Source organism: Microtus oregoni, unplaced genomic scaffold (assembly GCF_018167655.1).
Source record: "Microtus oregoni isolate MIOR12 unplaced genomic scaffold, Mior012 000092F_000, whole genome shotgun sequence".
Lineage (NCBI taxonomy): Eukaryota > Metazoa > Chordata > Mammalia > Rodentia > Cricetidae > Microtus > Microtus oregoni.
In genome coordinates, this window is record NW_024544601.1 from 997,166 (window position 1) to 1,023,694 (window position 26,529).

Below are 26,529 nucleotides of genomic sequence, written 5' to 3' on the forward strand. Positions count from 1 at the left end.
GGCTTTTGTGAGAAATCAGCAATCCTATTGCGCTTTTCTGAAACAGCAGTCAGGCAGCAGTGGTAGAGGCCTGCCACCTCTATCTTGTTCAAGGAGTCAGTCTTTGCCCTAATCTCCACTGTTGCCTTTCTATCTCACTTAAGAGCATTGGGCACCCCCGACAGGGTGTGTATCAATTCACATTCACCAATGTCCTGTGAAACCCTTCCCTGTGTGACATTTGGCCTTCTTTCAACTGCCTTTATGTGGGGGAAACCCCACACCGTTATATACCGGGAAGCTTGAGAACACTGGGAAGAGAGGAATGTCTTGTGAAGGAGAAGTCTGACTATGGTAGCTATCCTGCCATACCTCAAGTGGTTACAAATGGACATTAACCTACACCATTTTGGGGGCCTGGAATTGATAATCAGGTAGGAAAATTTCAAAATACCATGGTTAATTATTTTTAAATATTTAAATCTAAGTGACATCTAAGCATTTCTTTTTTTCCTACCTAACCAGGCGACTCTGTGTGGATGTACACTGGTTCCGTGTGTTTCTTGGTTCCCCTTACACCATTGCCTATATTCTGGTATTCTCATGGCAAATGCAAAAACTGAAGAGACAAACAAAACCACAGCACCATATTGAATTCACTAAGGCCTGGTTGAAGGGACTTCCAAGTTGCTTTTGGTTACTTATGATAAAACATGGCAGCAGCATGGAGCACTCATGGAGTTTATGCAGCAGCATCTGATGGTGCTGACAAAGCACACAACAGTTTAGCTCCATTTCCTTCCATAGTGATGGGTCTTGGCATCCCCAGTAGAAGCTTACAATACCAAATTCCTTTTTAGCCTCCCTTTATTATTATTATTATTACTTATTTTACCACTATAGGTAGTCATATCATACAGTTCTGGATAATGACGTAGCAGAATAATTCTGCTGCGTGTCCCTGGGAATTTCCATGTTTTGTTTGGGCAACACAGTTTCTCAGTTCTTCGGTATTCTGATCTACATATTGGAGATGTTCACAAAGCTGTTGTATTAGTCAAATTTTGCTTCCTAACAATCAATATAAATCCTAACAATCAAGTATAAATCAATGGTTTATACTAAAAAGACTGACTTTTTTCTGAGTAGGTTTATGGGTCATCTGCTCTATAGCTCTTCTACAGGCACAGGACAGTCTGTGAGTAGGGTTCAGCTGAATCCCATGTGTTGCATAGAATAGAAGCTATGCAGGCCATTTCTGCCCATGACATGAACGAAGCAATTCATGTGGTCAAGACCATCTGTAGCAGACAGATATGCTGCAGCTACAATGGGCCACTGATATGATGACAAAGATGAGACCATGCTATTCTATCAAACATGCATTCAAAGTAGAATGAAACAAAATAATTATTTAGCGTTGTGCCCTTTCTAACTGTGTGAATGTAAATGTCTTCAGCTTCTCAGAACTTTATTAACATTAAAGATTGAGCCTCCTTTTTTTGAGTTGCCATGAACACTAATCATGTCACCATCTACTTTCAGAGACCCTTACAAAAGGTGGCTCTTCACCCCCCACTAAAGCATGATTGCTTACTAAATAAATTCTTCAGCAATTTAATGCTGACATTTCATAAGGTTGATGAGTATATGAAAATAAGCCAGACAATAGCTCCCCGAGAAAAGAGACAGTTTGCTCACTAAGAAAATAATTATTGAGGACCTGAAATCATTAACTTTTCACATAGCAATAATCTAGAACCCATTTCCTGTTGTTTTCTTTTGTCTTTGGCAAATGTTTGTTCTGACAAGATCACAGGAACACTGCGTTTTTTTGTTTGTTTGTTTTTGTTTTTGGTTGATTTGGGCTGTTTTAGAGGCTCCCTCTGCTGGAGTGAAACAGCATTTTGTTCTCAAGAACTAAAGCTACCTTCCTTTAACTGAAAACAAATGGTAATTAACAATTTGCTGCTTTTCTAGGCTACCTCTTTATAAAAGTGTTTCTGGTAGTGTGTCCTGAATTTACCTGTCTCAGAGATATACACAAATTGGCACTAGTTACTTTTTTTCCAAAATAGAGCCTTACAAAAGAAACTGATTTTGAAAGAATTTTCAAAAAAAATGTGAATTGTTAATAATAAGCAGGTTCCTGTTTCCTGTGAGTAATGAATGCCCTTGTTACTTTACTTTGGACATTCACGGTTTTCGAACACCTGGGAGTATTATGGTAAGCCTGTGACAGATCTATTTAGAGGTGCTTGCTAAGAGGAAATTATCCTGAGTCACCACGTTTGTTATGTTTTGTAGGTACACCATAATTTTCTATAGAAAAAAAAGTGAGCAGGGATGCAAAGCCAGCATTTCCCCTGCCAGGAGGAGCTACCACTTTGGGGGGGACACATATGTTCTTTTTTTTAACTTTCTTTTTATTTATTCTTTGTGTCTTTCACCTCATGCATCTTTATCCCATTCATCATTCACTTCCCTGACCCTTTGCATCCACCCTCTGCCCTTACAACCTCCTCCACTAAAATAAAATAAAATTTAAGAGAAAAAAATAAGAAAAAGTAAAGAAAAGTCAGTTTTGTCATGGAAGCTGTACTGTGACACAGTGAGTCACACAGTAAAGCCTTTTATCTATATGTCTGTACTTTGTGTTCATTGCAAAGAGTCATTGGTCTGGTTTGAGGCCTCAGGTTTCTACTGCACTTTTGATGCTGGGCCCTCACTGGGACTCCTCTTGGATATCCTAATGTTGCCCTGTGTTGTAGAAATCCTGCAGCTTTGGGTCTGCAGGACCTGTCCCTTTATGTCCACAGATGGGGTGGACATTGGGTGGGCCAACTGATAATCCTAGTTCTGAACTTGGGTAGTTGTAGGGTTGGTCAACTGGCCAGCTCTCCCTTGTCCTCACCTACAGGGTGAGCTCCTCAGCATTGCCCCATTGCCTGGTTAATTCACCTTTTGCAGTGATGAGCAAGGGGCAGGGCCAGTTCTCCTGCTTTTATATCCTCAGGGTTGGTTCTCCTACACCTATACCTTCAGGACGAGCTCTACTGTGCTGCCCAGGTGTGGCATAGGAGCCATTCTCCCAAGTGCCACAGCTCATGAGGGGCAGGGACAGTTCTCCAGCTCTTATGACCTCAGGGTCAGCTCTCCAGCCTGCCTCAGGTGTCAATGGGCGGGGGTGGGGGGGAGGGCACCTCTCCCCTGCCCGTGTTGCATGCTGCCACATGACAGATGAATAATGGGGATAGCTGTCCCATGCTCACAACTTTGGAACTGGCTCACCCACACCTCTGCTAATGGGGTTGGCTGACAGACACATTCTTAAGGATACAAAATGGAAGTGTCTTACTTTTATTTTAAATGAAACTTTTCGTTGACTAACTTTTATATAAGTGTTTCATTTCACTTCTGCCTTGGCAACATGCCATGTATGTATTGTTATCTTTTCTTACTGCTATACTCTGTTGGGATTACTTTTTGCATTTAAAGGACTTGGAAGGGCATTTCAGTGAGTTCTGAATTAGCTGACTCAAAGAGCTATAGTGAGTAGCAAGTAATCTCATAGTAGTGTTGACTCTCATGGTATGTGGATACTTACAGCACCTGACGTTCCATCATAGCCCAGTTAGATATTTGAAAGTCAAAAGATGGCTGGAACATGCCCCATTGGCATCATCTGTGGATTCGTAAGAGACATATAGTCTTGTGCTACACTCTGGTTCTACTGGTCTGAATGCTGAACTTCAACGAGCTTGCTAGGGAACTGGCATACGCTTTACAATTTGCACAACCCTGATTTGGAGGAAGGGGAGAAGGTTGCTGCCAACAGTGAGGCATATGAGATAGTGCTGGCTTACCGCTGTAGTCAGGAACACCTTACTTGGCATTCCACTAAAGCCTATGACTAACACCCACTGGCTCAGAGCCAGTTCGCCCATTAGCTTTATAACACTGGGAATTGTGCCCACAACCCCTGCCCTGAAATCAGAGGTTATGAGCTTTGTTGACTGGTGCACATTGACTGTGATTTTGTGGACTCTGACTTCCTGCAACTACCTGTCTACCCCTCCATTGACTTGACTGATTTATCTGACTGCCATAGCACATTGAACTTATTGGCCCAAAGTCTGAAATTCTGAACCTTCCCAGTTGGGAAGTCTCCAAGCTTAAGCCATGACACACCTTTCTGTTGAAGCAGTGTGAGAAAAGTCTGAGTTATTAGCAGTGACACCTGCATCGGCATTGTGCTTTTTAAACTCTCCAGCAATAGAAAGTCATCAGAAAGTAAGTTACTCTTTTTTTTTTTTTTTTTTTTTGGTTTTTCGAGACAGGGTTTCTCTGTGGTTTTGGAGCCTGTCCTGGAACTAGCTCTTGTAGACCAGGCTGGTCTCGAACTCACAGAGATCCGCCTGCCTCTGCCTCCCAAGTGCTAGGATTAAAGGCATGTGTCACCACCGCCCGGCTAGTAAGTTACTCTTAAAAGCACCAATATGGGTTAAATACTGTATCCTTCTCGATATTCTGTTCCAGAAGAGCAGCATGTCACTACTGAGGTCTTCCTGCCAGATTCATGAGCTGAATTTTATCATCAGGTTAAATTAGGGGATATGTTTTTAAATAAGTTGCCCATGCTTATTAAAATTAAAATCAAGGGAAAAAAAGAAAAGGGCTTGAGGTTTCTTCCACGTTAATGGTGTATAAAGGGATATGACAGTTAAATATAATGTGTGGCCAATTCTGCCTTTGTTCCTGATCAGTAAATAAAATAGGTTTAGGAGATATATTGGGATTATCAGAAAAGTTTAAAGATAGGCTGTATTGATGTTATATCAGTGTTAGATTTTCCAACTTTGATCATTACTCTCTAGTTAGATGGGAAAATGTCTGTGATTATATGATGTGTATACTGGACTATTTCTAGACAAAGTGGTATGATATACACAATTTACAATTCCTTCTCACTCCAAATAGAATGTAAAAGCAAATATGTCAAAATATTAATAAGAGATAAATAGTGATGGGTAAATGATACATGGGAATTTTGCTGTATTGGAATAATGTATTAAAATTTTTAAAATTAAAATGAAAGGGAGAATCACCAGCAGAATACTAGGAACCTCACAGAATTAAAGGAAGAGATGTAAGGCTCAGTGCAATGTGTGGGCATAGTGGGACTGGAGGTGGCGGTTTCATGCCACCAGAACAAACTGTTATCTAGATGAACCTCTTTGAGAGTAAGAGAACCTAGACCCTTAGAACAACTAAATGTGCTTTAAGGTCCTTGAGTGTAATCTAGCTGGCAAAATTAATTTGCAAGGGTGTATACATAACTAATAAATAAATACAGTTTCCAACTGCAAGTGTTAAGACTTCATTTTATCTTGTTTTTTTTCCAGTGGCTTCCCACAAAGTGCAGTAGAATAGTCGATTAGAAAATGCATGACTATTTAGTAAATGTCTGATGTTTGTTCTTCTCCTTGCAGTTTTTAGAAATATGAATTGAAAAAACAAAACAACATGAGAAGTAAACTGAAACATTGCTGTATGTTCGGTAAACAAATATCTAAACACCTCCTCCATTTTCATGCCCACCATTTTTTTTTACACCTAAAGGTGTATAGCGTAAATAAAAAGTTTAAACATACAAAGATACTGGTAATTTTCTTTCAACACAGTCTTATTGACATTGTAGACGAAAGGATGTAGCACATCTGGCAGTGTTTCTTTGGCATGCAAGAAGCCTTGGATTTGATCCTCGGCTCCAGCAATAATAGCCAGGAATAGTGACAGACCCTTGTAAAACTAAGACTCAGAAGGTAGAAGTAGGAGGATGAGAAGTTTGAGGTCATTCTGGACTACTAGCCCAAGCTAGCTTGGGCTCCCTGAGACTGTCTCAAAAGAAAAAGAAAAAGCCCACAATCTTGCTTATATACAAATGTCAGCTAGATTTGAATTTCTCTTTTTATGGTTTGAATGAGTACTTTCTATCCTTTTCCATGGCATTTCCTCAACAGTCAGAGTGCCATGACTTTCAGTTGGAAACTAACATTAATCTGGACTAATTTCGGGAAATACCTTTCATGATTTGGAGTGTCTTTGATTACAGTTGATCTAGAAACTGTAACATCAGACATAGAAGGATGCTGGGAAGATCTCCAGTTTCACAGGTTCATCTGTTAAAAATTTATTATATATTTATTCATTGTGTGTGTGTGTGTGTGTGTGTGTGTGTGTGTGTGTGTGTGTGTGTGTGTAAGGGAAGGGGAGATGGAAGGAAGGCAGGCAGGAAGAAGGGAGCGCAGACATGTGCCTGAGCATGTATGCACAGGAGTGCCACGACGTGTTGTAGAGGTCAGTGGACAACTTGCTAGAGTCAGTTTTCTCCTTCAGTCATGTGTAACCTGGGTATTGAGATGAGGTCATCAGGTTGGCAGCAGGATCTTTATCCATGGATCCATCTCTCTGCTTCCTACCACCCATTCTTTTTTAAAGGTAAAGACAGACTGGCTAGTGAATTAAAACACTCTCCATTTCACACAGATCAAAATTTAAAGGAAATATATATATCTTCATATGTTGAGATAATTACCATTGCGGATTTCTGAAATAACAGTATATTTAGAAAAAGCCACACATCCTCTATGCATGCTATAATCCTATGTTACTTTGCTAGAAAGGTGTTTGTAGGGGCTGGAGAGATGGCTCAGAGGTTAAGAGCACTGACTGCTCTTCCAGAGGTCCTGAGTTCAATTCCCAGCAACCACATGGTGGCTCACAGCCATCTGTAATGAGATCTGGTGCCCTCATACATGGAAGGAATGTTGTATACATAATAAATAAATAAATCTTAAAAAAAAGAAGAAAAGGTGTTTGTATTCTGCTTAGTTAGGCTGGAAGCTGAGAACTAGGCTTTGACCAATACCTGCCCCACAGCTTCGGAAATGCAATGCAAATCATAGTTGAAGCATCCTAAATCAGAATTGAATGCAATGCAAAACAGAGTGGAAACACCCTAAATTCAGTAGATAGTGGCTTAGTATGCTGTGAGAAGTAATATAATTTTTAAAAGAATTAAATGTGCTTTTCATCACTTGTGTCCAGATGTGATCATGAATAGCTAACAAATATTCAGATAACATGGATTCCTAGGTTTCAGTGTGGTCACAGGCATGTTATGACCTACCAGATCCTAATCTCCATAGCCTTACTGAAGGAACCCAAGTCTTTAATGACATGGTAATGCTCTCTGATAATTACTTAATTTTCTAGTCTTTAACCTTTATTACAGGTGGCCATGTTAAGGAAAACTCCTAGTGTCTTGCCAGTCAATATATATATATATATATATATATATATATATATATATATATCAACATATATATATAGTTTGTGCTGCCCCTCCCTGTTTCTTTCTGCCTTGGATAGATACACAGTGTCTGGAGTTGTAGCCGTTATTTTGTTCCTGTGGGTCCAAATGAGGGAATAAAGAGGGAGTTATGTCATCCTGACCAAAAGTCATTAAATAATATCAGCAGTTGGCTGTGTTAGGCTTGGGTAAGAAAAGTGATGTGTTATGTGATTGAGCCATTAAATGTTAGATTTTCTTCATTTTCTCCTGTTTTGTCTGTCTGTGTGTGTGACATTCAAATGTGTACCGTGGTGTGATGAGAGGTCAGCTTCAAAGAAGTAGAGAAAACAGGCTTGTATAAAGAGAGCAGAAGATGCAGAGACCAGCATCACCAAGAGAGAGCCCTGCCTTCAGATTGGCAATTCTCCAGGTCCAAGTAAGACTCCTTAGACCTGACTGCCCTCAGGTTTCAGGAGCTTTCCTAGTTTCCTTCCAGATAGCAGGGCAGGCCTTGAGTGGTTATAAGGATACACCCTATGAGAACCAGTAGAACAAAGGAAGTGAAATACTACCTTGATGTGTTGGTCACTAAGCCTTGGCCCATGCTACAGTAGTTCATAGGTGATTTTCTTTTCCTTAATGTAATCCATCTACCTAGAAGGGAGCATGGCTTTTGCTGTCTCACACAAAGCTATAGGAAGGCTTCTTCTGGACAGCTGGTAAAGGTGCCTTTTACTGCTTAATAGCCAAAGGACTTTATGTATTAAATAAAAAATGCATTTTGTCAGTCAAAATGTATTAATTGATAGCCAAACTATTTGCTGTACTATTTGATGGATGTACTGACCAATAGAGTAACCTATTTTTGTTTATTTAATATCGAGGAACAATTTACATGCAACAAACTATATTTTTTAAGTCTTTAAAATGTAGCCAATGAGTTAATCACATGATTCGTATATAGGCCATCTGTATCATTTACTTAGGAGGCAGAAGCCGGTGGATCTCTGTGTTCGAGGCCAGCCTGTTCTACAAAGCAAATTCCAGGACAGCCAGGGCTACGCAGAGAAACTTGGTTTTGAAAAATCAAAACAAAACAAACAAACAAAAAACAAACACAGCCTTTTGACTAATTCAGAAAGGGTCTTTATCCCAATAACTGTAATTAATGAACCTTGTCTCTTACTACACACAAACAAAAAGGAAATACAAATACAAAAAGGAAAGCAATTTTCTGACCTCTATCACTACCCTTCACTTTTGCCTATTCTTGAACTTTCTATGAATGGAACATCACAGCAAATACATGTTGAGCAAAGAGTATGACTTCTTTGCTCAACATGCTCATTGGACCCGCTTATATATGGCAGTACCAGTTTATCCATCTTTTATTCTACTGATGGATAATGAGTTTTCTAGGTTTTAATTATTATAAATAAAGATTCTTTGGACCATCCCCATTTTTGGTGTGTGTGGGGGGATTGAATTCAGGGTCTCACACATGCTAAGTAAGTGCTCTGCTCCTATTAACATTCTTGTATGCGTGAACTTAAGTACTTATTCCTTATGTACATTCACGCATCTAGGTAAATTTCATCCCAGTTACTCCTTCTTGTAATAAATTAGGAGAGTTAATTTGTAAGTACTTTAAACTTTTTTCACTTTTCATGTACCTGCACCTTTTTCATAGTAAGCATGGTAAGCTCCCCTTTGCATTATCATGGAATGGCTTGCTTTTCTTTATTTGTAAGGTAGTAAACAATCAGGGCCAGTAATTTATTTTCAGTACAGCTAATGAAGCAAATATATCCAGAGGGTACGTAGCATTAAGTCTATAATTAAGTGTCTAGTCTGTGACCAAGTGTAAATCTCATTAAGCTATGTGAACCAATAACACTAAAGTGTCTTCCTTGTTGCAGCCACCTGTGTTGTTTGCAGTAATGAATAGCACTAGATTTGCAGTGCAAAGCCCTGGGAAGCAAGTGTATGTGGCTCCAGCATCACAAGTGGATTTTTGAAAGGTGTTTGATCCTACCATCACCTCAAAGAATACATTTTAAGGAACTTGGGTTTATCCTTGTGCCTCTGCTTTTCAAGAGTTCCCATGCAATGATACATTGTAGCAGTTGGCCACTTCCTCCCTAGTTGCATATTTACAATTCTAATGATCGAAGTTGAGCACTGGCGGCTTAATGGATTTCTTTTCCTGTTAAACTTTTCTTGAACAACATAAGATGAGACACTCTGTACATTTACTGATGCCTGATGCTTTTTTTTTTTTGAAAATAGCACTGTTGAGACAATAATTCTTTATGGAGACTGGCAAAATAAGACATATTGGGGTAATAGAACATGGATCAGGATATGCATTTATTCAGGCTGTCTACTAGATCTCCATGGTAGCAAAATTTCTCTCTTTTTGCTCACTGTTCTCTTAGTGAGCCATACTAGAGCTCCATAAATATTTACACAATAAGCCTTTGTCTAAGACAGAGACTTTTGGTTGTAAAGCTTGCTTTGCTTAGTATTAGCCCTACTTCCTAGCTGCCTGCTCTTCCCTTTCTAAGGACCACAAGCCTGCTTTGCTTCCTTTATTCAATGCTAATCATTTGGATTTTGGCAAAGCCCAATCTAATGGTTTCTCTTGGAGAAAGTTCTCTCTCTTAAAAGAGTAAAAGTATTTACCTGTCTTTCCTCTTTAGCCATAGTTCCGGCTCCTCCTGAAGTTTTTTATTTCTCTTTCTAAAACGGAAATCAGCCTCTGTTTATTATGACTAAGGGCCGCCTGGTCAACCCTCCACTTCCTTCAGGCAGTGGTAATAGCAAGTCCCTTTATCATATCTTTATTTCAGGTCACCTCACATTCCCTTTTCCAATATGTCATTTGTATAGAAAATGATTATATCTAAATTTTACAATCTGGCTTTCATAAAGATCCCCACGTAAAACTTTTTTCTTGAAAGAAATCAGAAGAAAAGGAACCAGAATCATTTTTATTAACTCCTAAGCCTTCAAGGAAAAACTCTTAGATTTAGTCACCTTCAAAGTGTCTTTTCTATTAATTCACTAAAACTTCCCGATGAATGTTCTGAGCATGCCCAGATGGGTTCCTGTCCACCATTTATATGATGTATGCTAAGAAGATCTACAAGTGTTCTTATCCACCACTGAACCCTTCAAACATGTCATCTATGACCTTGAGATAAATATGCACTAATATAACTGCCATTTTTCCTTCTTCAACTGTGACCTTTAATTAAGCATGCTCAAAAATACGACTCTTAACTGAATAAGCTCAGAAGGGTGCCTTCCCTAGAAGTACTTTCTTGTATGAATAATTATATCCTTCCTGTATAAAATCCTTATACTTCCTTTGGTCCAAAAGTATTGCTTTAGAAATAACTCTCTGTGTATACTGTAGGTAATAGATCATTCTCCATCCTTCAAAAATGTTTTTTGCTATGATTACTTTGGCTTTGTATTCACTGAGATAGAAATCTGTTGCATTTGGTAATTTCTTTTTCTTTTAAACTATTGGAAAATATGTCAATACAACAAAATTGCTTTGGACACGGACAAAGAAGATGGTTTCTTTTTAATACCTTACTTAGGTATTGTTATAGCCAAGAAAAGACCAAAGAGAAGTTGATAGAACAGCCATATCATTTTACAGATGAGGACAATGAAGTCAAAAAGATTAAATTGTTGAGGGTAATATAATGCCTAAGTCTGGAGTTCTAATTTTCCAACCGTAGCTGCCCTCTACTATCCTCTGCTCTTGTACAATAGCTTTAGATTTGCACATGCAGAACGTGCCATACATGACCAAGACAGCTCTGTATCTCGCTGCTTACCTTATTCCTGAGAGGCACACTCGTTAAAATGAATTTTAAAGTGATAGAGCAGTGCTTCACAACCTTCCTAATGCTGCGACCCTTTAGTACAGTTCCTCATACTGTGGTGACGCCAACCATAAAGTTATTTCATTGCTATTTCATGACTGTCATTTTGCTACTGTTATGAATTGTAATGTAAATATCTGATATGAAGGATATCTGGTATGAGACCCCAAAGGAGTCATGACCCAAACCTGTAAGAGAGGAAAGGAATAAAGATCTGAGCAGTTTAAGAGACTCTCTAATTTCCTTCTCTAATTTATAACAAAAGCAACTCTTTTAGCTTCTCCTGTGGAAAGCTTCTAGGAGAAAGAATAGCTTTTAAATGCTGCAAATTGTTGAAGTATTTTTTCATCAAGAATCGTTTTCATGAATAGTTCTTAAAGGTGTCAAGAGTATGTAATACATAACACAGTCACTTCAGTTGAGAGTACAGCAAGTCCTCAAAGAGGAGATAATTTGCTCCAGGGCACCTGTTGCTGAGGCTCCCATGGGGACTTCCTCTGTCTTCCCAAGGCAGCCTTGGGGATTTGAAGATCAGCTGTCATGATAACACATTGGATGGATTATCTAGGACAGTGGCAGCAAATGTGACAGTTTATTTCCCATTCCTTGTCCCTGAGCTCTAGGGTAGCACTTAATGAGAAAGCTTTATTGCAAGTATAGGCAGAACTGGGTATATCATTTGAATTTGCCTGCTCAGGCCATTGGCCCCACATTAAAGAGTTCCAGCAGTATAGAATTTTGCTGAAACAGATGCACATGGGCAAATTTGCTTTACATGGAGATGAATGCTTGCAAAGTTGTTAGATTGGCAGTTGGCTCTCCAGTTGATGGGTTTGTAAATAACTATGAAGAGTGACTTTTCAAAAGAGATTAACTCTCTCTCATAAGAGTAGAGATGGGTGGTCCTGGTTGCACTACCCAAGCTTTAATGATGTACCCAAGCTCCCCAGATTATCCTTTCGCTCTCCTAATTTTCTTTAGTATTGACTTTTCACCCTTTGCCACATAATACAAAATACATGACTCTGCACCAGACTTTGTGTATCACTCAAAACCACAATAACAGCAAAATGAAAGTCATAACAGCCAACTCCATCCATTTTATTTTTATCTGTTATGAAGAAAAGAGTATAAAAGAAATTCTTGTGGTGCTGTGGGAGCTTCTTCCACTCCTTCAGCTAATAGCCTTTAAGATACCAACCCACTTGGGTGTGGGCTTGAAAAAACAGTGGTAGCCGTGTGTTGAGTTCCCTCTCTTGCTTCAGCCTCCACTTCTGGCTACCAGACGCTTTTCCTGGTAGTGCAGGGGGCTGTTGTAAGTTGTTCCCTTTAAATAAATAACCTTTTTGTTAATCATAATTCCAGACTGGTGTGGGATTGTTTTGTGACTTACTTCTTTATTGCAGATTTCCACATTGGTCAAAATCTGTTACCATATATAGACATACAGAATACTATGTTTCTTTCAAGAAACAGTGGGATTGTCATGTTTGACTAAGGCTGTTCACAATCACTTGGGGCTGAATACAACTGCCATCCTAACAAAATTGAAATGTGTTTATTAAGGAATAAGGTGTGAATGAATGCTGAGCAGAGGACCAATAGAGGAAGTCACAAATACAGAGCAGAATTGGCTTTTCTAGGCAGGAAAGGCTTCTTCTGTTTATATGATTATAAGCACCCACACATTTCTGCATTTTTAATCTTTTTAGCACAGTATTGTGTGCTCATCATCTGATGATGCTCTAAATCACCTGAAGTCTGAATTTTCCTACTGTGGCCACTATCTTTTTTCATCCTGTTCTCTCCAGTAGCTTCAGCGTCAACAGCTTGTCTGAGTCAGTCCTTTGCTTCTACCATGTGGGATCCCAGAATCAAACTCATTAGGCTTGGTTGACAACAGGTGCCTTTATATGCCTTTACTTGAAAAGTTGAGCCATGGCTTGAAAATACTGCAATGGCATTTTCATTTAACAATGATTTAAAGGGGAGGGCCTAGTGGGCAATGTGCATTAAGTGTCAGGTTTAATTATGTTATTGTGGTTTGAATGCAAAATGTCCCCCACCCCAAGTCTTCTGTGTTGAAATCTTAGTCCTTAGCTAGTGACACTGTTTAGAGAGATGGCAGAGAGTTTAGGAGTTTGGGCTCAGCTGGAGAAAGTAGGCCCCCAGGAGGCATGCTTTTGAAGGTTATAGAATCAAAACAGAGGCCATGGAGGATGGCTGCTTACTGGCTTGCTCATTCTGGCTCACTCATTTCAATGTCTTGTTTTTAAAGTTTGTTTCTACATGCATGAGTATTTTGCCTACATTTATGCTATGTACCACATGTATGCCTGATGCTTAAGGAGACCACAAGGGGGTATCAAATCCTTTGGGACCGGAGTTACAGACAGTTGTGAACTGCCATGATAGTGTTGGGAATTATTAAACTTGGGTCCTCTGGAAGATTATCAAATGCTTTCTTAACTGCTGAGCCATCTTTATAGGCCATAAATTTGCTTTCTTATATACCCCAGGGCCACCTGCCCAGGAATGGCTTTTTCCATAGTGGGCTGAGCCTTTCCACATCAACATCAATTAAAAATATACCCAACGGGCTTGCTTACAGGCCAATCTGATGGGGGGGCATTGTTTCAACTGAGGTTCCTTCTGAACTCGAGATTGTTTCAAGTTGATTGACTAAAACCCAAGCAACACACACGTTCTCATAGCCATGTTCTGCCTTCCTATGAGTCCAAATTCAATGGAGTTGAGGACTATGGACTGAAAGTTCTAAATGCATGGGCCAGAGTAAATCTTTCCAAAATGTACTTTTTTTGTTTGTTTTTGGCCATGTATTTTGTCACAGTGACCCAAAGTTCAACTTACCCAGTTGTAGTCAGTTGTTTAAGGGATCCTGGGTGACTGGTGAATGAATGCACATGTTCAAGCAAGCAGTGTAAAAAGAATTGTAGAGACGACAAGATGGCTCAGCATGTAAAGGCACGTATGTGCTGCTGACCATGCCTAATGAGTTTGATCCTAGTAGCCCACATGGTAGAAGGAAAGAACTGATTCCCATAAGCTGTTTTCCCATTACATCCAAAGGAAATAGATGGTTATTTTTAGAAAGAATTCTAGTTTGTTAAATTTTCTACTAGAAAGGAAGTACATAGCAATATAACCTTCTTGTTGAAATAAAATACCTAGAATATGACTTTATGCCTACTCTAAGAGTTTAAATAACTGCAACATACCATCTTATCCACACAAATCTAAATTTGTACACACAGGGTTGTAAATCTGTGCCATAAAATGCTGAATCACAAAAGCTGCAAAATAATATAGCTGAAACCAAAATAAAGATCACCTTTCTGGGCTTGCTTTTTTTTTCTTTTTTATTCAGATGAGTAAACTGAGGTCCATAGAGCTTGTTTGGTTTGTTTGAAGCTATTTAGTTAGCTAGTAACACAGACTTTTCTAGAAATCAGTTGGACCTGAGAGGTATTTTGAAAGCAAAGGAGTGAGGCTTTGTGAAGAGTGACAGTGGAAGCTGCCAGTATGATGATGAGGAAGTATAGATATGCAGACATGAAGAGCCGTAGATTACTAGTTTATGACTTTCTTGCTGCAATAACTTAGGGCATGCTGGCATCCCGTAGGTGTGGCTTGGATCACAGATAAGGTACTGGAGAAGGACAGAGGCAGGGTTACTTTGTGAGAAATCTTCTGAAGCTTATGTTGCTGGACACTAGGCTTTGAGTCATTATTGGACTTCAGAATCCACACTTTGGTAGTTTCTGTGTGTTTTAAAAGTGTTTCATGTGAGGAGCCATACTGCATATCTTTGGTGGAATCCTAACAATTCAGTGAGATAGGTTTTATTATAACTCCTTTTTGACAAGTGAGAAAACTGCAGTTTAAAAAGCATGCTAATTAGAATTCTTGCTGCTATTGTAAGATACTGAACAAAGCAGCTTACAATAAGAAAATATTCATTGCTGGCTCTTGGATTCAAGGGTTTCAGTCTATAGTTGCTGGCTTCATTGTTTCTGGGATTGTGTTCAAGCAGAAGAGCATGACAGAGCAAAATTGTTCTCTTCCTGTTAGCCAGAAGCAGAGGCAGGTGGGGAGGCGGGGAACTGTATTATATTTCTAATCTCTCTCGTACTGTGTCATGTAGCCATCAGATACTTGAAAAGATGTGTCATGGTTTAAGAATACTGCAATGACATATTCATTTATCAGTGGCTTACAGGGGGAAGGGCTGGTGTGCAATGATCAACTGAACATTCATGCTTAACGATGTTGTTAAGGTTTGAATGTAAATGATCCTCCAGGTTTATAGATCAAAATTTTGACCTCTAGCCAGTGACACCAATGCTTAGAAGTTTAAGGGTTTGGGCCAAGTTAGAGAAAGTAGGTTACTGAGAGGTATGCTACCAGCTTGGGTTTAGCTGAGCTGTTTCACTGGTCTGACTTCTTTTAAATGCTAATGTCTTCAGAAACTTTCTTTCTTAACTCCAACTTTACACAGAAATTTCTGAAAGAAACTGCAAATATCTTGACTTTCTGCTCTGCTTTTCACTATGCTGTATTCCTTATATCCAAAACCCAGACTCCACTGATACCTTAAGAGAATGATAAAATTTGAAGTCCTAAGGGGCCTTAGGTGGTCATCTATTAGAAAATTACTCATTGAGTGCTTCCCTTACTGACAACACCACCACCATCCAAAAGACTGTTACAAATACATCATCTCAGGTACCATTCCCCAGTCAGTCTCTGGCCCAGGAAGCTGTGTTTTAGAAAGATTTTTAGCCCAGATTTTTAGGCAAAATTCTTAACTTTATTTTAGCTAAAGTAGAATTACATCACTACACCTCCCTTTCCTCCCTTTCAGCTTCTCCCAGCTATCCTCCATTGTACTTTCTCCATGCCTCCTACTGTCAAATTGATAGCTTCTTTTTCTTTGACTATATTACTACAGATAAAATGTGTATTTGAATATATATTGCTGCATATATATGTGTATATACATATGCTATTGCTACGGATACATCAGTGAACATGTTAAGATGTAAGGGGAAAGTTTTCACAAGATTCTCATCCCTACACAAAGAACTAGAGGCAACTAATTACTGCAGAGAGAAGAGGAAAATTAGCCTTCTCTGAGGATGAACTGCCTTATTAGTTGTCCAATGCAGAGTGATCATCCTTGAATGCATATAACACCTCCAACAAAATGGACTCAACGGGTTATATTTATATACATTCATGTACATTTATTAATAACATTGTTCATTGACAATTTCATATGTTTTTGTAATGCATTCTGATCGATCTCCTCACACCCTCTCTGACCTTACTCCCCATCAGTTCCCCTTCTTTCCTGCAAATCTCTTTCCAATATTCATTTTTGTTTGTTTTGTGTCCTGTAGAGTTTAACTAGGGCCTCATGGCTAAACACACAACTGGATATTATGGCTCCTTCTTTCCCAGAATCTGTCATTTTCCAATAGTCAATAAATATTAAGGCCCCCTCAGCCCCTGGATGATCCTGACTAATGCAAGCCCAGTAGTCACCAACAAGTTGAGAAACATATATATAAGAACAGATTTCAGCTTCACTCCTTGATTTTAAAAAAGAGGGAACTGAAATCTCATCACTTAACCATGATCATGGTGCCAAAATTGGATCTCAAGCACCAAATTTCCAGATTCCTCATCCAGCTCACTGTCTGCAGTTTCATCATTAACCTCCAACAAGTGGTATACTTCTAGCTGGCTTGGAAACCTTGGGTAGTGTTTATAAGGCCTCTAGCCTGACTCAGCATATCCATTTATGTGCACGTCACTGTCTTCCTTCTGCTTGTGTTTGTTGTACACTAAAGTCTGTTTTTCTGTACCTAGGCAACCTGCTGTTTATCTTCCATTTAACCTTCCTTTTCTTCCTCCTCCCCTTTTTCTTTTCCATATTGCCTTTAAACGTTTTTTCAGTAATTTGTGATTTCATGGTAATACTTTTCAACATTGAAATTTTATAATTATTTGGAGAACTTAAAAAATATGGAGATGCTGGAATGCTCTCCTCAGGGACTATGATGGCATTAATTTGGCCTTAGGTCAGGGCATCAATAATTTTCAAATTTCCCCAGTGACTGCAATGTACAACCCTATATTAAGAACTGCCTTTTTTGTAGGAGTCTCACTATTACCTGAGTAAATAGATGTGGTAAGTGTCTTGATTTGCTTTTGGTTCAGGCTCTGAGTCATCATCTAGTCACTGGATCCTGACTGGGTGACCAGTATCTCTAATGAGTCTTAAAAATTAGCAGTCCACAAAAATGAAGTAAAACCTGTTTTGTTTTGTTTTTTTCATTTTCTGGCTCTCAGTGTTTTGTTGGTTCTTGTTTCTTGACATGAGAAAGGAATGGGAACAACAGTGAAATAGTATTGGACCAAATGTTTACAACTGAAATTCCCTGTTGAGTCCCTTTAATGGCTGGAGAATAATCATCGCTCCAGCAACCTGCCTCCCATTCCTCCTTGCCCAGCATAATAATAGTCAGGGAGCATCAGGAAAACCAGATGGAACTTGCTCATTCTGCACCAGCACACATGCCCCATTTGGAGACTAATTAAGAAAACAACAAACCTGGCCACATTGGCTGAGAGCGCTTCCCACTGGGGTTTGTAAATTTGGACATGTTTTTCCTGCATGCAGCATATTGATAGACAATGTCCCATTGTTGCTTCCTCTTTCTGAGTAATCTAATGATTGTATAACATGATGCTTGACACTCCCTCTTGCTTCTCTGACTGTTTTTTCAAACTTCCTATAGTTCCTTTATTCTAGTTTTCTTACTACTTCCCAAGAGAAGTCCTGTTCAGTAACCAGCCTCTGTCTTCGCATCGTCCTTTGCCACTTCAGGTGTGGTCCAGAGGCAGCATCACCAGCCTCAGCTTCATCTGGCAATTGTTAGAAATGGAGAACCCTAGCCTCACCCTAAACCTAACAGATTTGGAATCTTCATTTATTATCAATAACTTCAACTTGACTTGTGTGTATATTGTTGGTCCAAGTTTCTGTCTTCTCAGTGCCCTATGTAAATACCCACCCACTAAAGAGATTTCATGAAAGGCCTGGCATTTCTAAGTAACCCAGAGAACCCCAAGCAGAATACAGCCCTAGAGACGGCAGAAGTATAACTCCAACCATGTGTGATTATTGTTCTTATATAAAACCTTTGTAACATTCTAAATTGACATTATTTAGATTGGTAATTTTTTAAAAAATAACTCTACAGTGGAGAATAGGATACTATTCTCCTTTGCCCTGTTAACCCCTGGAAACGCAGAATTGTTTTCTGTCATGTAGACATGCCATGTGTTGGTATTTATCTTACTGGTACCATACCTTGAGACAAGAGACACGTCTTTGAAGCTGCTGTATTCCTGAGTACCAGTAGCGAGGGAGTACACATCCTAACTACTTGTAATAACCCTCGTTTGTTGGGTGAAAGGAGGCTATAGTATCCTTTCTATGGGTTGATACAAAAAATGTGTAGGTAGGAGCCTAGCATGGGGGCATATACCTTTAATTGCAGTACTCCAGAGGGAAAGGTGGGCAGATCTCTGTGAGTTTGGGACTAGCCTGGTCTACATAGTGAGTTTGGACCAGTTAAGACTACATAGTGAGACTGTGTATCAAAACCAAAAATGTCTAAGTAGGAAATGGAGAATTCCATGCTGACTTTCAATTTTCTGTTTCCTGGCTTTAAACTTTATCACAAAGTTCTTGCTGTCCCTCTATAATAAAATCAAAACATCAATTTGATTGATTTTTTAAGTTGCTAAACGACTTCTAAAGCACTATCTTTAATACCTGTTTATAAAAACTTGTCAATTTCCTTTTGTTAATATAGAAACCAAGGTCCTTGCCATGATGACAATGGACTAAACCTCTGAAACTGTAACCAAGCCCCCAATTAAATGCTTTCTAAGAAAAACAAAAAGAAAAAAGAAAAGAAACCAAGGGTGTGGTAGTTACAGTTGAGGAGTGGTTCTGGGGGCTGGAGAGATGGCTTAGCAGTTAAAAGGACTGTCTACTCTTCCAGAGGACCAAGCTTTGATTCCCAGCACCCATATGGCAGCTTACAACTTTCAGCAACTACCATCACAGGGGTATCCCATCCCTATTCTGGCCTTTTGGACACTGCGTACACGTGGTGCATCATAGATTTATATTCAGGCACAAACTCATGCACATAAAATTGAAAATAAATAAAATCGTTTGCAAAGTGTTTTTAAAATATGGAAAGCCTGGCTTATGTAATTTAAATATGCAGCATAATCAGGCTTTCATCTAATACCAGATGAATTCACAGATAATAACTGCAGAAGCCTATGCTTCTCAAGCCCTCATCTGAATTCATGCCACCTGGCGATCTTGTGAAAATTCAGTTTCTGATTCTGTGGATTTTGAACCGGAGCTGGAAATCTGTATTTCTAAAGGTTCTTGGATGGTGGCAGGACTTCTTCTGGTCCATAGACCACACTTGAAGAGAATATGCATCTGAGATTTCAGATATTTACAGTGAGCTTTGATACTGCCCAAGGACTGAAGTCTCTTTTGTATATCTTAGATGCAGGCATCATTGTTCAATCCATACTGGTAGGTAGCAGAGTTGATGTTTATGTGGAGGATGGCAGTGTAAGTAGAGAAAGCACTGGCTTTCTATCCATGCTGTTCCAGGTAGGGTTGCTCTGGGGAGGGGAGACAACAAGCCTGAGGCTCTCTCAAATAACTCAAGTTGGGAGGATGGATGAGAGTGTGTGCTGTATAAAAACTTGGCAGGAAGCCCGAAAGGGGATTTCCTTAAACTGTCATGAGTTAAGAGTTATAGGGACCAGCTACCTTTCTCTAAGTTCCTTTCCACGTAATTGTTTCTGCCCTAGCCTCCTTTCACTCTGAGATTGGGGTGAGCTCCACAGTCTTTCTCCCCCATAGCTCCTGCATGTTTCTGCAAAGTCTCAGCTGCACATGGGTCCATCCCTGCCGTAACCTGACCTGCTGTCAGCATCAGCTGTCATTGCTGACAGCTTCATTTCTTTCAGAATATGCATTTCAAATTGTTGAGAAGAGAAATTTAGTAGCATTGGATGCCTTAGTATACTGATAGACCTTGGATTTCACTGCTACTATCTGAAAATCCAATTACTGCCAATAGGGGAAGGGCAAATGGTATTTGATGCCCAGACAAAGAAATACAGCTAGCAAAGATTGCTCTTTCGTAGGGGCTGTGTGCCAGTACAGAGTCTGTGGTGTGGGGCAAGCATCTTGCAGCCTACTCCATTTTATTCATTTCCTTAATGAAGGTCATCTCTGTATGGATGTGGTTCAGTCACAGCCTTCAGGCAGGAGCAAGAAACATACCATTTGTTTAATTGCTTTTTCATCTCTTCATACTAGAGGCCAGCCTAATAAGACTATGTTACACGGTCAGTGAAGGGAATCAGTTAACTAATGAAACTGTTTAAAGCAAACCACCATAGACCTGCTTCAGCATTTTTGAGATATCTTTATTTTAATTCAGCCTAAGCCAAGGAGGTTGAAAAAAAAACACCAATTAATCCAAAGTATCAACAAAGCATTAGGCCTTCAGGGTTAAGAATACAGGAGAAGGCATCAGGCTTCTTATAGGAACAATCTGATCGGTGGACAGGGAGCTCCTCTGTAGCTTTCTGTCCCTTCCACCTGGAAAGGCTGCTTTCTCATTCCCCGCTATCTGAGTGTACCCAGGGGCCATATCCTCAGAGGGAGTGCACGTGCTCAATTCGCCTTCCTGAGTGATGGAGCAGGAAATGAGATGTTTGAGAAAGCAGACAGGAAAGGGACCCAAACTCAACCCTTACCCCTAAGACTCATGCCCCAATACTTTGCTTCTGTGTTGTTTGTTGGAGGGGGAGGGGTATTTTCTTTCTCAATCTTTCTTCCCACACACAGACTTTTAGGGAGAAGTATTTTCAGTATTTATTTGCTGATCAATAAACTCAAGGGTAGGTCTTGTCTGTTCTCAGAGATAAAGAACTGCGGGCATAACTACTCTTAATCCAGCTGAACAAGCACCGGTGTTCGCTTTGTTTTTCACGGTGTTTCTGTGAGATAAGAAGAGACCGCCCAGACATGATGCATGACCAGGCAAGGTTTTTGAGAGACTATTTTATGAATTCATTCCCTATTTTGAATGGTAGGATGAAAAGAATGGGGGAGGGTACCATACACAGAACAAGCTGATTTTTTTTTTTTTGGCTTCAAAATAAATAGGAGAATAAGAGTACATGTGCAGCCGAGGAAAGAGTCAGTTTTCAGTTCTGAATATGAAAAACAAATAGAAAAACTGTAGTAATTTAGTAATTTGGTGACAATTTTCTGCCAGAGAAATTGTCTGTCACGTGAACTCAGAATCAATATAGGACAGATAAGACCTGTGGATAGCCAAGGAGCAAGATATATTCCTAGGAAAATAAAAGGTGAATGGAATCAGATTAGAATTGTATTAGATCCAAACCCTCCAAGGATCTTAGCAATTTTCTGAAAGAGAGCCAAGATGGAGGAGCTGATTTGAGATTAATGATGTAAGACTTTAAATAGTAAGATTCAGTATAAAATCAGTTGCTCTTACTAAAGAAAAGAGTGTTTTCATATGGCAGGTAAATTTGGGGGCCAACAACTTACATAGTTGAGTCAAAAAATCATTTAGGAAAAATATGCCATTAGGCTAAGGAAAGACCCGAGTTTGGGTGGATGTGACACTGGCGGTACATAGGAAGATGGGGATTTCATGGGTAGAAAGAAAAGAGAGATAAACTCAAGAGACAAAGATAGGTAGAGAGTAAAAGGAAAATTGAAATTAAAAGTCATGATGTAAATGTTTCTGAGCAAGTGGAACTGAGGATAGAGTAAAATCTTAGGGAAGCTGAGCAGCACTTCATCGTCCACTTTTCTTTCCATCTCTAGGTTCATGAATCCAACAAACTGTTGTCTCTCATCTCCATCAGCAGATAGTAAATTCCCTATAGGGCAGAACGTAGCCCATACTTTCAAGAATCTCCCTATGAGATCAAGTGAGGGCCTTACTAGAATAGAAACTCAATAAATAATAATTGGTAAATTAATGAGTAGATAGTTCCCTTTTTTCTTGAATACATTTTGAAATGTGGTATCAGTATATAAGCTGGGCAAATCTAGAACTTGAGATTTTCCTGATTTAGCTTCCCAAGTGCTTGGATTACAGGATATGTGCCATACTTAGTAACGGATTCTTCTTTAAGTAATCATCTTGTTAAGTAAGTCCTAGATTTGAGGAACCCAGAAAATGGATTGTACTTTATTTTCCTAATATTGATTAAAACAGGGAATTTATGGTTTAGATCATTATTGTTTTATTTAAAAAAAATAATTCGTTGGTCTAATGACAGATATAGATAAGTGAGCCCTATGGGTCTTTAGGAGAGAGGCCTAGATTCAGTGATGTTTTTCTTGCTCCTAGAGTCAATCAGGCTGGACTGTAGATAGCTTTTTCCAGGTCAGCCTGACCAGTACTTTTCTATTACTGTTTGCCTTTTTGGGAAGCTTGGTGTCCTCAGAGCAAGTCAAAGTCTATTATGTTCACTGTCCTAGCGCCAGCACCTACAATAAGCTTATTTGAAATGGAATACACGCTTAAGAAATGATTGTGAAAAGAAGGGGAAGAGAAAAGGAAGCAAGAGTAGGGGTAAAGGAAGGAAGTTTCTGTTTTTTATATTTCCTCTAAAACTTAGTCATCTGTTATCAAAGTTTCCTCTTCCCCCAACCTCAATTTTTGTGTTAGGCACCAGAGATTCAAACTAATGAAACTTAATCAGACTGATGCTCTTAAGGGACTGATAGTCTAGTGAGATACAGAACTAAGACAGCAAGAGGGGAAGTGTTTCATCATAACAGGAAGCTCGATAATAGAGTAAACAAACCAAAGGAAGCATCCAGTTGGCCCCTGAGGGGAGACAGGTCACTGAGCATAGTGCAAACCAGAGGAGAATATTAACAAGCTCCTTTGTGCTTTGGAGGCTTGACAGATTCTCCCTTCATAATCCTAAAACTGATTATACACAGTTTGAGGAAAATGTGAAAGACCACAAGCCCTTGGATTTCAGCCTTTCTCAATTCGGAATCATTTTAGTGATTAAGTGATTTTTGTCTTGGCACAACTGGACGTTGCTTTCATTCCGGGAACGCAAGTGGATGCTCTAAATTTGTCACTCAGTGGCTTGATGTAGAGACATGGCTTTATATGCACAGCCTAAATGCCTCCAATTAAAGGCCTGATGTCTGGGACAGACCTGTATGTAGCATATGCTGTGGCAGGAGTAGTGGCTTTGTTAAGCACAATCCATTAGCATCAGCGTTTGTTCATTCCTGAGGAAATTCTTGTCGCCATGACAAGGATTAATGATAGAACATGTATATGGTGGTCTTTGTATTTTGTAACAACCTATCACGGCTAAAGTGTCTATTTTAAATGTTCTGAAGAGGGTAGATAAACTTGAATCAAAAGAAGGAGAACAAGTGGCAAAATAGGAAGGAAGTTTGGCTAAATTTTACATATAGGATAGCCTTTTTAAGCCCTCTGATTTAATGTTTGAGGGGCCAGAGATAGAAGTCCTGCTTCGACTTTGACTTTTTGATCTTTCTTTATTCAGGTATTGACCCCAGCACAAATTAAATCAATATGCCAGGCAATTTTGGACTCTGGGAAGCAGTACGCCCTGAAGAAGAGAAAGCCGTTCCCCCTGATGTATTCTTACTATGGAACTGAATACTTGGGTGAGTGGCACATGCCTATAGGCTGGAGAGTCTCTACTGGTAACACTGAATAAAGAACGAATTCTTTCAGTTTTGCTATAGAACAGTGATTCTCAACCTGTAGGTCATGACCCCTTTTGGGGGTCTACTGACCCTTTCACAGAGGTCGCATATCAAATATCCTGCATACCAAATATTTATAATATGATTCACAACAGTAGTAAAATTACAATTATGATGTGGCAATGAAAATAATTTTATGGGGGAGGGTCACCACAACATGAGGAACTGTCTTAAAGGATCACAGCATTAGGAAGGTTGAGAACCACTGCTGTAGACGGTCATTATTCATGAGCAAGAAATACTTTAAAGCATTTGAAAACAAAAATTTAGATATAATTTAATACCTTTTCAAAGTGTGAATGACGGTAATATAAATATTTTAATATTTATGTTCACTAAAGATGAAAACCTTATTATCAACCACTTATTTATTTGAGATAGAAGTCTCAATACATTGCTTAAGCTGCCCTTGAAGTATTGGATTCAAACAAATACCCTACATTAGCTTCCTGAGGGACTGGAACTATGGGCATATATCATCATACATGGCTTAACTTTGTTGAAACATGATGAACAATTATTACACTGATTCTAAGTACTGTTTTTGAATAGGGGAATAAGATCAATTCAGTAAGTTTTTAATGATAGCAGATTCATAACAGGCAACTGATCTACAGTGACTAATTTTGAGGTCCGATTCATGTAAACAAAAGATGAGTTCCCCCCACCCCAGTTTGAGTCCTTACACTCCTGAGCAAGACTTGTAAGACATACTTACAAGTGGTGTTGTGTCACAAAGTGACCTCTTACCTTTTAATTATTGTTTATGTTCCTTTTACCTAGAATGTTTCACTTCCCAGATACCCCTCATCTGCTTCTAATACTCACACTTCCCAACTTTGTGCAAACCTTATGAGATATACTGAGACACATTCTGTGTCTTAGGGAAAAAGGTAGTTGAAGCCTATCTTGAGAATCATTAACATGTTTCAGGTATTTTCCCCTGAAGCAAATAGGGTGACATCATGGTATCACGCCCACACTGTTGAGGGAGTCCTCACTGTAACTTATTATAATTTGTGACTCACTTGTTCAACTGCCCTGTCAGGTTTTATGCACATTCAGGCTAGGGATTAATTCATTTAGCTCTGTGATCCTTGGACCTTTGCCACGAGGCTACATTTAATGAGGTTATCTGAATGAATGGCCGAATGGCTAATGAGCAACATTAGTGTGAGCTTTTTCAAAGAAGTCTTGCATTCTTTTCTAAGTCTTTGTAGGATCAGACCTTGAAACAGGATTTGAGTATAAAAATCTTATTTGAAATGTGATCCTAGAAAGCATTGCTAGGGGAGTGGAGAAATGAGACAAGGAAGAGGAAGAATTTCATTGCAATATAATGAGCAGTTCTAGATAGCACAGGCTCTTTTGAGCTGCTTTGACAAAAGGCCTGCTGTAACAACTTAAAGGAGGGGACATTTCAGAAGGTACATTCTATTGTCACTTGACTGAACTCATTCTGGGCCCATAATAGGGAAGAACATCATGGGAGCAGAACCATATAGCAGCAGTTACTCCTCTTGTGCTAGATGAAAATCAGGGAGAAGGAAGGAAGAAGACTGTCAAAGATATATACTAAGCAATGTGCTTCTTCTAGATAAGCTTCATATTCCAACAGTTCGACAATATCCCAAAATAGTGCCACTCACTGGAGCACAAGCATTTACTGTATGGCAAATATTTCATATTCAAACTCATTTTCCCTGGAGACTCTTAGAAGACATATAGGACATACCTCATAATTGTCTTACCCAGTCTGAGAAGTTCAGATATGTATCTATGCATTTCCTGCTGTATTGGTTGGCTGCTCCAGGGGTGTTAATTCTGTATGTGTTGAGCATATTCCTGTGGCCAGAGAAGAATTCAGGCAAAATAAGAACTATTTAAGGTAGAGAGTTTGGAGAGAATAGATGTACCTGAGTGGAAAGTTTGCCAGCATATGAGCAGTGTCTTTTACAGTTCTTTCATTAACAGTATTTTTTAAAGATAAATTGACATTCTGGACATTGATATACATACTACATACCACATTTATGATAAATATGGAAATACTTTCCTGAAAACTCAAGCTTTCTTTTAATAATTATTACCATATATAATATGCAATATGTTTTAATGTAAGACTAAACAATATGCATCATATATATTCTAAGCTGTATATGTTATATAATATTTGAATATTTATATGAATATTGTTTATTTGTATAAATAATGAAGCACTAATAAAGGAACTGGCTTAAAGGATTATAAGGCTGAAAAATCCAGACCTAAAAAGGTCAATATTGTAAGATTCAGGCTGAGTCTAAGGCCCAGGGAGAAGGCAAATGCCTAAGCTGGAG

The 26,529-nt window shown here is 39.1% G+C and overlaps 1 protein-coding gene across 1 annotated transcript in view; it reads left to right on the forward strand.

Annotated features, from left to right (window-relative positions):
• LOC121442576 (lanC-like protein 3) overlaps positions 1-26,529 on the forward strand; it is a 105,480-nt gene that overhangs the window by 59,807 nt on the left and 19,144 nt on the right. Inside the window, exon 2 of the mRNA XM_041644162.1 lies at positions 23,965-24,088. Within this exon, the coding sequence (XP_041500096.1) occupies positions 23,965-24,088 (124 nt within the window). The remainder of the gene's footprint in view (positions 1-23,964; positions 24,089-26,529) is intronic.